Source organism: Pleurodeles waltl, chromosome 8 (genome assembly GCF_031143425.1).
Source record: "Pleurodeles waltl isolate 20211129_DDA chromosome 8, aPleWal1.hap1.20221129, whole genome shotgun sequence".
Classification (NCBI taxonomy): Eukaryota; Metazoa; Chordata; class Amphibia; order Caudata; family Salamandridae; genus Pleurodeles; species Pleurodeles waltl.
The window spans coordinates 1,533,794,615-1,533,809,407 of record NC_090447.1 but is presented as its reverse complement, the minus strand read 5'-3'; the positions used below and the strand labels follow the sequence as shown (position 1 = coordinate 1,533,809,407).

General features: G+C 45.9%; 1 protein-coding gene across 2 annotated transcripts in view; it reads left to right on the top strand.

Annotated features, from left to right (window-relative positions):
- PKNOX1 (PBX/knotted 1 homeobox 1) overlaps positions 1-14,793 on the top strand; it is a 255,051-nt gene that overhangs the window by 224,630 nt on the left and 15,628 nt on the right. For both annotated transcript variants that reach the window (XM_069202965.1, XM_069202964.1), the window contains 2 exons: positions 4,184-4,260; positions 12,300-12,472. In XM_069202965.1, the coding sequence (XP_069059066.1) occupies positions 4,184-4,260; positions 12,300-12,472 (250 nt within the window). The remainder of the gene's footprint in view (positions 1-4,183; positions 4,261-12,299; positions 12,473-14,793) is intronic.

The window sequence follows — 14,793 nt, the reverse complement described above, 5'->3', positions numbered from 1 at the left end:
TAAAACTGAGGATTTTGGAGATCACCAGGTGGGATCTCACCTCCAGAGGGGGCTTCTTCACAAGTGCCTGATGAGCTTGCTCTATCAAAAAGCAGTTCGACAGGATGTCTGCCGGCCTGATTGACTCATGCCATTGGGAGAGGAACACATCCATGGATGAGCCCTTGCATCTCTCTGGCAACCCAGCGAATCACAGGTCATTCCAACGGGGCAAGCCTTCTGCGTTCTCCACCCGTGTCACCAGCTTCTCAGATATCGTCATCAGGGTAGATACCTTTGCTGCAGGGCTACCACCGACTTCTCCTCCCAGATACTTTACCTTCCGTTTCTGTGATACTCTCAACATCACGGTGGAGGTCCTGGCGCAGCCAGCCCCAATCTTTGCATCGAGCATGTCTCGGGATTGCATGATGGCTGCGAGAAGCACAGCATTATCTGGTGCCCCCGCAACCAAAGGCTCTCCCCGGGGCTGGGGCATACCACTTTTCTGCTGAGCATACTTATCAAGGTTACTCTGTTTGACAGCAGATGTTATCTTGTCTTTAGCCATGGCGGCTGGCAAGAGAGTAGTGGTCAGCGGCCCCAGGCAATGATGCAGGTGACCTGCCAGACCCCCACAGGGATCCTTGTGGGGCAGCACGAGCAGCTAGCCAAGGCAGGAACAGCTGTGCAAATCCACAGATGGTGTGTGGCATTCCCTGTGGCCAGGAATCTCCCATCAATTGAATGTATCTGAGTTCAGGAGGGAGAATAGAAATACGGCCGCATGTCCAGGGGTCCCAGGGACACACCAAGCCACCGCAAAGCCGCGTAGGCAGTGTTTGTCAAATATGTAGAATCCCTCTTAGTCTAAACAGCCAAGTCTAGTCCATTAACAGCCATATGATCACCAATCTACTATCAGGCCCAGCCAGGCGGCAACACACACAGCCCCACTGGGGGCCTCGGGTAGGCTTTGGTCTGTGTCCGGGGCCTTTAGACTTATTAAGCCCAATCCAGAAGAAGAGTTGCCAACCCCCCTAAATAGATATAGCTGGGGGGAGGATCAGCACCCCAAATGCCGTACCTTCAATCAGGGTCTTGCTGCTCCTTGCGTGTTGGGCCCTGCAGCCAGCTGCTCCTCCTGGTGGTCGTGGGGTGACACCGCCATTGGGCCATACTATGCCCCAATAATTAAGGGTAGGGAGGAATCGGCCAGGTGCATGAGGCCTTTTCCCCCTAGGTGTGCAGGCGAGGCGATGAACACCCTCATGATGCCAGCAGGCCTGCGTCCAGCAGCGCTCTGGCACTAACCCTCAGCAGTAGGCTCTCGTGGGCTGTGCCCCCTGTTTCTAAGTTGGGCCCAGGTGGGCAGACAGGAGGTCGTCCATGCCCTCCTCCCTTAGCACGGCATTGTGACGCCTCACCGCTCCCTCCGTGTGTCCCTGTCAGGCAGACTGCACACCGCAGCGGACCGCAGGGCCCCCGGACTGTAGTATTCCAGCCACAGCGGCCGAGCCAGCACTCAGCTTAGCAGCGTCACATCTGGCCTGGCAGGCGTCATCCACTCGGTGATTTGCAGGTGGCTGCTGCTGAAGGCCGCTGCAATCACGGGTCACTGGAGAGAGATCGACTGACGAGGGAGTCACTGGGGCATATTAGGGTGCAGTGTGGCCGCAGATGGTGTCAGATAATGAGGCCACTGCCGGGAGCCTACTTAAAGTGTGGCTGCCATGTTCGCCGGTCAGGCCACGCCCCCAAGAGCTTGAGCTTTTACATTCATTGTACCAAGGACCATTAGGTGGATGATTAGCTCTTTGTGGCGTTTGTTGAAGCAAAGAAAATTAAGGTGGTGCAGAAAAGGAGCATATTCCTCAGTATTAAGATCTGTTACAAGAAGCAGCATACAGAAGTTCTGAGGGGTCATTCAACCAGAGCCAAGGCTGCTTCTGCTGCCTTGGCATGCAGACTACCTCTTTTAGAAATCTATTAGGTATCAACATGGGCGTCATTTTCTTAAGTTCACGAAGCACTACTGCCTTGATAGCCAGGTTAAGTGGGAGAGGCACATTGCTTGAGCGGTCCTGCCGCACCTTTTGGTTTGAGTCATTAGGCAGACCAACCACCTTCGGAGGTGCTGCTTTGGTATCTGTTCACAAGGTGGGGAATCTGCGTTCAGAAGTATCCATACGACTGACCATTTACTTACCATTCTTAATGCTCTTTCTGGTGGATACTCTGTGTAATTGCAGATTTCTCACTTCCATCCACACCCTTTTCTGCGGGATTAACTCTTCTCTCAGTCTGTCATAAGGTCTCAATTTCGAGATGTACACACTGTCTCATCTGTTCAGTTATGAAGTTCCTCGTCCAACAGTACGGCCATTGAAAAAGGAAACTGACGTCAGTGCGTATTGTTGGTACTTATGACTCTGGTGTCACTTGCGAGGCGACGTGGGACAGAATCAACGAGGAGCTGCATGATGCTACCTCCTGGCACGCGTGAGCGCTGCTGAGAAGAATCGCAGGATCCTGTCTGGTGCCCAGAGGTATTAACAAGGTGAGGATTCTGGTTAGATCATGTATCTACCAAAATGAGTGTTACTGAAGGTAAGTAACTTGTTCTTCAAAGTGAGTGGCTCCACCATGTGTACACACAGTGAAAAACATGTATTGGTGGATGTTATCAGTTATGTAGCATATAGCTAGCTGTGGCACAGCAGAGAGCTGTAGAGAGTTGAGATTGCATAGTGTACAGTTTTAGGCACTGGGAGATGAGTCAATTTGCCCAAATGTGCACACTGTTGGGCTAGGTGATGAAGCTTGTACTAAATTCCAGGATCACAGCCTTAGCAGTCGGAGTTTTAGTCATTATACTACACCTCATCCCCGACATTACCGACCTGCACCTTTTTCTTAGGCAGTTTAGTGATTGGACTCAGAATGATGTATATTTTCCTCTAAACTGTGTGTTTGTTGCTCGTATGTTTGCCCTGAATGACTTATGACGACAGTGAATGAAAGACCAGAATACCCCATGTTGTAGATGACATCTTCTCATTATCTTCCCTTGGTTCCATCGTTTTTGGAAGCGCACATGAAGTCAGTAAGAAACAAAGTTCAAACGATGTGGGTTGTTTGGAATGGGAATCAAAATTAACTTTGGTCTTTGAGATCAATGGACAAGGGCATGTGAGAGCAGCTCCCAAATGTTATCAGGTTTTTATAATTATCCTACTTTTCATCCATGGACTAAACATTTAACCTGATAGTTCATTGAAGGTACTTGTCTCTCGGCATCCTTAAACTTTGCAGCCTTTGTCTTAAATTGGAACAAGATACCACTCAATAACAACACTAATATCCAACACCTTGATGTGTCAACTTTACATTTTATGAATGGATAAGTAACATGTTTGGTACCCTCTTTTCAGAGTCGGCTCAAACCCCACTCCTGACTCAGAGAATTAAGGCTCAGATATTGAGGAGGCTAGTACACCGGGGCTTTGTAAAACACTTCTCACTCTGAAGAAAGGGACAACTTGCTGGCCATTCCACTGAAGCTGCAAAAATAAACACACTCTCCCACTTATTTAGTCATCCCAGAACCTTAAAAGTATCAGTCCAAAGGGACACATCGTCAGGACAAAGGATTGTGAATATAATTCTAAAAAATGTAACCGTTTGCCATACATATGCTACTAACCCAGAACACAAACCAGTTTCATCACACCAGACATCATCACACACACAGAAGTTGGAATATCAACGTACCATTAAAGGCGAAACTACACTGGGCCCAATACCACTGCATCATTAGTACCAGCTTTTCACCCCTGAAAAGCTAACTCTTAAGTTCAGTCTAAAAGGGCCTGAAGTTTCAGAATGTAGATGCTAACCTTTGACAAGTCACTCAGAAACAGGTAAGGGAAGAGGTCGGGAGAGGCTCCAGATTCAGGGGTTACTTTATAGTTGTCTCTTCCAGTCACCACCTCAGGACACCTTGTTCAAACATCAGCACCCTGCACTACATCACGTCGCCCCCGAGAGCATGGCCAATAGCAGGCTTTGGCTTGACTTCACTTTTAGAAGTGTGAGAAAAACCAATGCCATAAGAAAGCAGGATTATGCACAGCTTCAGATAGATGGGTATCGTTTGTTTCTTTTGTAAAATGTAATTTGAAAGTCTGTTTATTTTTAACAGCACCCTTACCCTACTGAAGATGAGAAGAAACAAATTGCTGGGCAAACTAACCTCACTCTCCTCCAAGTGAACAACTGGTGAGTAGAATAACATTCATCGAGAAGTGTTGGTCAGTGTTGTCATGTCAGTAATGATTGTGTTCGGTGTTGAAGTGCAGTGTTTGCTGGATGGTACAAGGTGCTTTTCATAAGCATCGGACGCTGTTGTCACCTTGTCTTTCTTTTGCAGCAACCGTACTCACGTCTGTGTTACGTGCTAGTGTTCATTGTGCTCTGCGGCCGGTGCCCACGCAGTGCCAAGTTTCAGGTAGTGACTTGTCCTTTCTGAGTATAGTGGTAGGGTAATTCTCAGGACAGTAGCATGTTTTTCTCCTCCATTTTATTTTATTTGTATGTTAGATTTTATATAGGAAGAATTAGATCCCCCCCCGGTTAGAGAGCGCCTTACAAGCTGGCCTAGGATCAGTACTTAAAATAGTATTAGTTCAGCAGTGATAACATATCCTTACATGGGGTCTTATCAGTTATACAAAAAATAAGTCCTCATTATGTTCCCATCAAAAAGGGGTTACGAAGACAGAAATCAAAGCGAACCTAGTCAGAACGAGGCCACCTTAAGGCTGATATCAAAACGTTTGCTGACTCGTACCAGACTTGTCATAGGTCGAATATTCAACATCTACTTCGAAGTCCTTTGCTAACCCATTTGGTAGTGACCTTGACAACAATTTTCGCATTTGTTAATATGCTCGTTCTGTCCTATTTCAGGATATCAGAGTACAACAATAAAAAATTATGTAAACATTTTTTGTGCTTGGGCTTGCTGTAAACAGGTTGCAGAATCCCCAGCTTCAAAATGCCCAGAATTTCTTTTCTCTGGTAGCCTGCAAGGATTTCATTTGTTCCTCTCTTGCTCTCTTCCTGTCTTTGGTATCGGTGACAGTGCTTTTAATTCCTGAGTGTTCACAAAGGCTCTTGTAGTCGTGTGTTTATGTATTCTTGAGCGTTGGCTTGGGTTGTCAGCAAGCCTTTGAGCCCCAGGTTCCCATTGGTCTGTACAGCTGACATTTACCCGTTTGCATGACGATTTTGCTTGCCCAGTCTTCAACACTGGTGGCCCAGAGAACTTTGATACCAATTGCTGTTTGAATGGGTAAATTTCATTATCGGACATGGTAGGATGGGTTGCAGCCTTACTCAAAATGCAAGAACTGGAGCCATCCTAAAGTATTTCCTGGACTTGCCAATACACAAATTAGAGAAAATGTTCTCTCTTGAAAGCAAAGAAATAGCTGTTGTAATGCCAAGTCAGACAGCCATAATGTTTGCATGGTACACCTTCCTTAAGATCATTGTCCTAAAGACTGCAACCACTGCCAGAAGATTTCCAGGAGGGACCATAAAGTTCATGCATGGCCTACTGGAAAGGGACGGCAAAGATGAACATCCCATTGCTGAGTCTAACAACAATAATCTTTGTGTTTTGTAAAACAAATTAATATAGCAACATCCAGGCTTCTCTTGCCTTTGTTCCCTGGATCCCTAGAACCTCCATTCAACTATTCCTAGCTCCAGCATCAGGAAGTCTGCTCCATCTAGACTCCAGAACAAATACAGACAACCAGATCATGATCCCCTGTTTCCCAGAATGGGCCAGCAGCCAGATATGTTTATTGTACCTGCCGCAGTGAAGTCACATCCTGTAGCCCCTTCCAGTTTTCCTTCAGACTAGGAGAGCAAGTGAGTGGATTCATTTGAAAGGAAGTTGTGTGACACATCAGCAACAGCGATGAAGACTACCAGTGCCACAGCATTATGAGGCATGCAGTTTTCTTGCATTGGGATTTTTCACAGATTTGCATGCAGCCCTTCCTCCTCCCAGGGCAGAGGGTCATTAAACCTTCACACCTGATGCTGATATAAGGGGAGAAAACAGAGGAAGGACCAGTCTCATACCCTATCCTACTACTTCTACCGAAGCTGTTTGTTAGCCTATTGGCTTTTTACATCCAGGGAGTGCAGAATGCGGCAGTCTGGCTAATAGCTTGATTTCGTATGAGAGATCACATCATCCACGCTATCCAGTTGTTTCCAGCCTCCCTGGAACAAACCTAATTGGTTTCAAAATAGGGTGCTTGATTCTCATGTGTATTATTCTTGCTGTTTTTTATATGCCCACCGGTATCACCCGGCCGAGGGTCTTAGGGGGTCAAGGCAAGCTTCTCTTGTGCGTTCTTCTCAAAGGAGGAGCTTCCTTCTCCTTCAATGACCAATCACTTTGAAAAAAAACTAGCATTCAAATTTAGGCATATGCCCTTTTTTGACCACTCTGGAAAAGGCTCTTAAAAAGATAACATATTTAGTAACCATGCCAAAAAAACTCATGATAAAGTGTGTGCAGAAAATATCATAATTTGCCTTTCGTCAATCGATTCTCTGCTGCCTGGTCCACTATGAAGTTCAGTAGTGGTGGGGAAGGAGTCTGAACTAAACCGCAACATGGGTAGAGATATCTGGACGATGTCTGTTAGTGCAACAGTCAGTAAGGGACTGTGTTGGTCTTCATGGGTAGAGATATCTGGATGATGTCTGTTAGTGCGACAGTCAGTAAGGGACTGTGTTGGTCTTCATGGGTAGAGGTAGCTGGATGATGTCTGTTAGTGCAACAGTCAGTAAGGGACTGTGTTGGTCTTCATGGGTAGAGATATCTGGATGATGTCTGTTAGTGCGACAGTCAGTAAGGGACTGTGTTGGTCTTCATGGGTAGAGATATCTGGATGATGTCTGTTAGTGCGACAGTCAGTAAGGGACTGTGTTGGTCTTCATGGGTAGAGGTAGGTGGATGATGTCTGTTAGTGCGACAGTCAGTGAGGGACTGTGTTGGTCTTCATGGGTAGAGATATCTGGATGATGTCTGTTAGTGCGACAGTCAGTAAGGGACTGTGTTGGTCTTCATGGGTAGAGATATCTGGATGATGTCTGTTAATGCGACAGTCAGTAAGGGACTGTGTTGGTCTTCATGGGTAGAGGTAGGTGGATGATGTCTGTTAGTGCGACAGTCAGTGAGGGACTGTGTTGGTCTTCATGGGTAGAGGTAGCTGGACGATGTCTGTTAGTGCGACAGTCAGTAAGGGGCTGTGTTGGTCTTCATGGGTAGAGGTATCTGGACGATGTCTGTTAGTGCGACAGTCAGTAAGGGACTGTGTTGGTCTTCATGGGTAGAGGTAGCTGGACGATGTCTGTTAGGGCGACAGTCAGTAAGGGACTGTGTTGGTCTTCATGGGTAGAGGTAGCTGGACGATGTCTAATAGTGCAACAGTCAATAAGGGGCTGTGTTGGTCTTGCTGCTGGGGTGTCGTAAAGAGAAGAAAATGCATATGGTATATGGTATTGCATGAGGATCACCGTGCTTTATGCACTGGTTCTTTTCACTGGCTCCATCTTTGATTCGGGTTGAGCACTAAGATTATATATACTGTGAGAGGCAAACATCTTTTAAAATCCTTTTTCTTCCGTATCCTTATTGGGGACAGCTGTGCACCGGCCAAATGCTGGTTGTGGTGCTAAGATTTCGGAGTTCCGCTATCTCAATAAAAAGCTTGCTTACATGATATATAATTCATGTACCATGCCTTTTGATTCAGAGTACCATAAAACTCTCCAAATGTGTCTGTCAGAATGTTTCTTTGTTTATATTGTCCCACCACATATTAAAAATTTACTTTTGTCACCTTAACACATTTAGTGCAGTTGGTGACTAATGTATTGACTAGTTTCAATACTTGTTTAAAGCTTCACGCTTTAGCACCTTCATCGGGGCAAATCAACTGTCTTTTTTTTTTTTTTCATCCTCTATGTGAAGGATTCCCCTACCATTATTTTGTTAAAATGAGTAGACCTGGGACAAAAGAGATCAACTCCAAGCTCCTACCTCTGTGATGATATGGCCAAGTAATGTAGAGAGTAGCTCCAATATATTCCAGAAGGTCAGAGAAAAGTCAGCAAAATTGTTTTTCCCAAATGGCTTCATTATTGTAGCTCGTTGTGAATCATCAGGAATAAGGGTGCAGAAAAAATATATTTTCCTCTGTGGAACCTTAGCATCAGGGGAACAGATTGTATTTCTGTGCACTGCTGCATGCATGCCTGATGTCCTTTTAACAAAGTGCCATTGTACTTTGGTTTTGTAAACCCCTTATGATTTAAGGGTGGGTTGCAATAATAGTACTTTGCGAATGCTCAGATAAAAGTCTGCTGTCTCTTGCACTCCTCCATTTTTGTAGCTGTCAAAAGGATTCTTCCAGAAAAAAAAAAAAAAAAAACAATCCTCCTAATCATTGTGGCCAGCCTCTTTACACTGTGCCACATTGACACATTTGGGAACTGCTGTGCAAATATAACATATGCAACTAGGCCCATATTGGATCTGGTCCAGAGTGCGGTAACACTTTCATGTATTTTATTTTAAGCAAACCATTTACCAGAAACATGACTTAGGGTCAGATGTACGAAATTCCTATTTTGCATTTCCTAAATAGTGAATCCTAAGACATCGTTATTTAGGAAATGCAAAATATAATGTACAAAAGTAGAGATTTTCTAATAGCGATTCCTAGAGATTAGGAATCACTATTAGGAAATCGCTATTTAAAAAACGCTGCACCATTCATTCCTCTTAGAAATGAGGTCTGTAGTTGGCAGCGGTTTGCACCCTGTCCTAGTAGGGAACCTCACTCTAGTGAAGGTAAGGGGGGGTCACGCAGCTCAGAAAAGCCCTGCTCATCCCCTTGGTAGCTTGGCACGAGCAGTCAGGCTTATCTCCGAGGCAATGTGTTGAGTATTTGTGTGTACACGCGCGCACACACACACACACCCACCACCATCGCTGTCGTACTCCACGCCAGTTTAGAAAAATAGCCAATATTCATCTGAATAAAACAAGACCAAAACTAAACAATCCAACATACTCAAGCAAAGATATAACTTTTAAAAAAGGTGCAAAGAGTCTTAATCCAGAGGAATCAATGGCTGTCTCTCACACAGTACCTGGGATGCGTCAAAAACAAAGACGAGGAGGGGCACAGAGGAGGTGAGGCACTGGAAAACAAATCGATGCGTCAGTTCCTTACTGCGCAGGGGATGTGATGCGATGGTTCCTTACTGACAGGGTAGATGATGCATCGATTCTCCCCTGGCAGGGAAGGTGATGCCTCAGTTTCTTACTGGCAGGGGAGGTGATGCATCAGTTCTCTCCCCACATGGGAGGGGATGCGTCTGTTTCCTGTCATGCAGCCTCGGTTCCCTGTTGTGGTGCGGGGTCGATGCGAAAACAACGCTCATGGACGATGCATGGGAAAATCCAGACGCACTGTGATGAGAGAGCTGCAGTGGAACAGGCGCTGCGTCGGCCCTATAGGTGCTATGTCGATCCTTCCACCGCAAGCCAGGTGCTGCGTCGATTTCCTCAGCCGCAAGGCATGCGTTGCGTCGACTCATCAGCTGCAAGCCAGACAATATGTTTATTTTCAGCTGTAGCGATTCGAGGTGTGGATTTTCTTCCTCAGGACACCAGTTTCCACTTCCAGGGGCCTAGGGACTGGATTTGGCACCACTTGGCAAGTCAGGACTCTCAGCAGAATAGTCCAGGCACTGGCAGATGAAGTCGTTGATGTCCCTGAGACTTCTAACAGGAGGAAAGCTCAGTTCAAGCCCTTGGAAAGCAGGATGTAGAAAGCAAAGTCCAGCCCTTTCATTCCCAGGGCAGATGCAGAAGCAGCAGGCCAGCACAGCAAAGTAACAGGCAGAGTGGCAGCCCCTCCTACGATATCCAATTCTTCTTCCTGGCAGAAATGTTCTCAGTCCAGAAAGGTTTTGAAGTTGTGGTCTCAGAGGCCCATACATATACTCATTTCTGCCTTTGAAGTAGGCACACATCAAAGGGAAGTCTTTCTAGAGAAGAAGACCCTGCTCTGGCCCCAGGCACACTTGAGGGGGTTGGAGGCTGCTTGGTGTAAGGACAGGCACAGGCCTATTGAGGTGCACGTGTCTGCTCCTCCCACCACTCTACCCCAGGAAGACTCATCAGGATATGCAGAGCACGCCTCAGCTCCATTTATGTGTCTGACTGGAGTGAATCCACAACTGCCAACTGTCATCCTGACCCAGACGCGTATTCCACAGTCAGGCAGAGGCACAGAATGGATAAGCAAGAAAAACCCCACTTTCTAAGAGTTGCATTTTCAAACTTACATATTTTGGTGAAGTTGTTTTTTAAATTGTATTTTTGAATTGTGAGTTCAGAGACCCCAAACTCCATATTCCCATCTGCTCCCAATGGGAAATTACAGTTGAAAAATATTTCAAGGCAATCCCCATGTTAACCTATAGGAGAGATATGCCTTGCAATAGTGAAAACCGAATTTAGGAGTATTTCACTATCAGACATGTAAAACACACTACTGCATGTCCTACTTTTTAAATACACTGCACTGTGCCCATGGAGCTGCCATGGGCCTACCTTAGGGGTGCCTTACATGTAATAAAAGGGAATGTTTTGACCTGTAAATGGGTACACTTGCCAGGTCGAACTGGCAGTTTAAAACTGCACACACAGACCCTGCAGTAGCACATCAGAGACGTTTACAGGGCTACTTAGGTGGGTGACACAGTCAGTGGGGCAGGCCCACTAGTAGCATTTGATTTACAGGCCCTGGGCACGCATAGTGCACGTTACTAGTGACTTACTGGTAAATGAAGTATGCCACTCATAAATAAACCAATCATCAATACCATTTAGACTGAGAGCACTTGCACTTAGCACGGGGCAGCAGTGGTAAAGTGCCCAGAGTCTTCAAGCCAGCAAAAACAAAACGCAGCACAGGATCAAAACAGGACGTGAGAAAAAAAAGTTAGGCCATAATCCTGCAAAAAGGACTATTTCCAACAGTTCCTATAGGCCCATAGGTGCGAATAGTTTTGCATTTCCAAATTGGTGATTTTCTAATAGGAAATTGCAAATTAGGGAATGCAAACCGAAGGGTGTCTAGGGGCCTATGGCCCCCCCCTTGATGCACCCCAAAAAAAGTGGTGCACTTGTAAAGTTGCATGCCACTTTAAAAAATTTGTGTTTTAAACTTGCGCATGGTTACCATAGACAGGGAGTCGATAGTAATAGCATTGTCTAAATGCCCATTTCGCATTTAGGAAAAGTTTTGTACATGTGCTTAGGAAATCGCAAATAAGAAATCCCTATTTGTGATTTCCTATTTGGGAATCGCAAAACGCAATTTCTACTGGGTAGAAACTGCATTTTGCAATTCCCTATTGGCCTTTGTACTTCTGAAAAGGCAATTTAGCATTTCTTAACGGACCAATATTGCAATTCGGTCCTTTAAAAAAATGCTAAATCCTTTCGCACATATGGCCCTTTGTAACAATGTGCTAAACTACATCATAGGCAGCAGAAGGATTACGCAGATCAGTGGTGGTGAAATATATTCAGTACATTTCATACAATGTATATCACACATTGAATTTGTTTTTAATTTATATTTCCAGCCACACAATGTTTGGTCAAGTGCCTACCCCAGGTCTTCAGGGTTCAAGTCAGCAGCATAGCCACTACATCGAAGCTCCACCTTTGTCCCCACATGTTTTCTTTTTTTTTAACTCACAATTACTGTCAGCACTTTGCTGCTACTAATGGCAGTTTTACCACTGAAGTAACATGATACAAGTGTGGTAAACTGCAGCTTTTCTGTAAGTGTTACAGTCTCTCGATGTGAGAAGAGTGTGTTGTAGGCTAGCTACTGCAGATTAAACACACAGAATAAAATTGTTAAATCAGAGAATAAGTAACTTTTCTTGTCCTTTGCCCTCCAAATGCTGGTCAGCCCTACAGAGGTGCTTCTTGTTTTATGATGTTTAGAGCTGTATACCTCCCTCTGTTTGGTTTAACCCACTGTAACTGCAGTAGACTGTTATGACTTGAATGCCATTGTATCATTTAATTCAGTACTTACCACTGCTAACAGCAATTAGTTTGACTTTTTATGTGGACTATATAATCATGGATTTCTTTTTACACAGTTACTCACTGGTGTCTTGAATCCCTTCAGGTTTATCAATGCTCGAAGACGAATTCTTCAGCCCATGCTGGACTCCAGCTCTGCTGAACTCCCCAAGTCCAAGAAAAAGGTAGCTCAGATGCGATCTGTGCAGAGGTTCTGGCCAGACTCCATTGCATCAGGTGCTTCTCAGCAACTGCCCCACGAAATCACTGTCTCTGAAGGTATGCAACCATGTCTCTGTGCTGTGGAAGGTGGAAGCTGAAAGGAGGTGAACTGTACCAAAGGGATGTGGAAGTGGGAAGTTAAAAGATGGTGAACTTTACTAAAGGGATGTGAAAGTGGGAAGCTAACAGGTGGTGAACTGTACCAAAGGGATGCAGGAGTGAGAAGCTAAGACATGGTGAACTGTGCCAAAGGGATGTGAAAGTGGGAAGCTAAGAGGCAGTGATGCGGAAGTGGGAAGCTAAGAGGTGATGAACTGTACCAAAGGGATGCGGGAGTGGGAAGCTAAGAGGCGGTGAATTGTACTAAAGGGATGTGGAAGTGAGAAGCTAAGACATGGTGAACTGTGCCGAAGGGATGCAGAAGTGGGAAGCTAAGAGGCAGTGAATTGTACTAAAGGGATGTTGAAGTGGGAAGCTAAGCAGTGGTGAAATTTACCAAAGGGATGCAGAAGTGAGAAGCTAAGAGGCGGTCAACTGTACCAAAGGGAGGCGGAAGTGAGAAGCTAAGAGACAGTGAACTGTACCAAAGGGATGCCGGAGTGTGAAGATAAGAGACTGTGAATTGTACCAAAGGGATGCAGGAGTGGCAAGCTAAGAGGCGGTGAGTTGTACCAAAGGGATGCGGAAGTGGGAAGCTAAGAGGTGGGGAACTGTACAAAAGGGATGTTGAAGTGGGAAGCTAAGAGTCCGTGAACTGTACCAAAGGGATGCGGGAGTGGGAAGCTAAGAGGTGGTGAATTGTACCAAAGGGATGCGGAAGTGGGAAGCTTAGAGGTGGGGAACTGTACCAAAGGGATGTTGAAGTGGGAAGCTCAGAGTCAGTGAACTGTACCAATTGGATGCGGGAGTGGGAAGCTAAGAGGCGGTGAATTGTACCAAAGGGATGCAGGAGTGGGAAGCTAAGAGGCGGTGAATTGTACCAAAGGGACGCGGGAGTGAAAAGCTGAGAGGTGGTGAAATGTACCAAAGGGATGCGGAAGTGGGAAGCTAACAGGTGATGAACTGTACCAAAGGGATGCGGGAGTGGGAAGCTAAGAGGTGGTGAAATGTACCAAAGGGATGCGGAAGTGGGAAGCTAAGAGGCGGTGAACTGTACCAAAGGGATGTGGGAGTGGGAAGCTAAGAGGTGGTGAACTGTACCAAAGGGACGCGGGATTGGGAACCTAAGAGGCGATTAACTATATCCAAGGAGTGGAGAACACACTAGTAGATGGCAACACTTGCTGGGTGGAAAAGGTGAATGTTAAAAAATATACAGCCACCCTGTTGGGGTGGAAGGTAACAGACAGAAAGTTGTACATAGAGAATGGGAAAGGTGGAAGCTGACAGATAAAGAACTACATCTGGGTATGTGGATGGTAAAGGTAGTCAGCTGTACGTATGAGCTGATGAAGGAGGAAGCTTGATAGACGTGTGTGCTTACTGGGACAGCGGGTGGACAGCTACCTTTACATGATGGGTTGTGTCCAGCCTTAACAAGCTCAGCACAATATCTACAGCCTGGGGACGGTGGGAACTAACTAGAAGGTAAAACCCTATATGATAGGAGTGTGTGTGGACTCAACAGGTCACTATGTGGTGCAGAAGACATATGTCATTTAACAGTTTGACAATTCTGTTATTTAATTATGAGCAAGGTAAAGGCTAACAGGTGACCAGCTGTACCTACGAGATAGTCGGTGTAAAGAAATGGCTCCCTGTTGCAGTTACCCCCCACTTTTTGCCTGATACTGATGCTGACTTGACTGAGAAGTTTGCTGGGATCCAGCACCAGTGTTCTTTCACCTAAAATGTACCATTGTCTCCACAATTGGCACAACCCTGGCACCCAGGTAAGTCCCTTGTAACTGGTACCCCTGGTACCAAGGGCCCTGATGCCAGGGAAGGTCTCTAAGGGCTGCAGCATGTCTTATGCCACCCTAGGGACCCCTCACTCAGCACAGACGCACTGCTTGCCAGCTTGTGTGTGCTGGTGGGGAGAAAATGACCAAGTCGACATGGCACTCCCCTCAGGGTACCATGCCAACCTCACACTGCATGTGGCATAGGTAAGTCACCCCTCTAGCAGGCCTTACAGCCCTAAGGCAGGGTGCACTATACCACAGGTGAGGGCATAGGTGCATGAGCACTATGCCCCTACAGTGTCTAAACAAAACTTTAGACATTGTAAGTGCAGGGTAGCCATAAGAGTATATGGTCTGGGAGTCTGTCAAAAACGAACTTCACAGCTCCATAATGGCTACACTGAATAGTGGGAAGTTTAGTATCAAACTTCTCAGAATAATAAACCCACACTGATGCCAGTGTTGGATTTATTA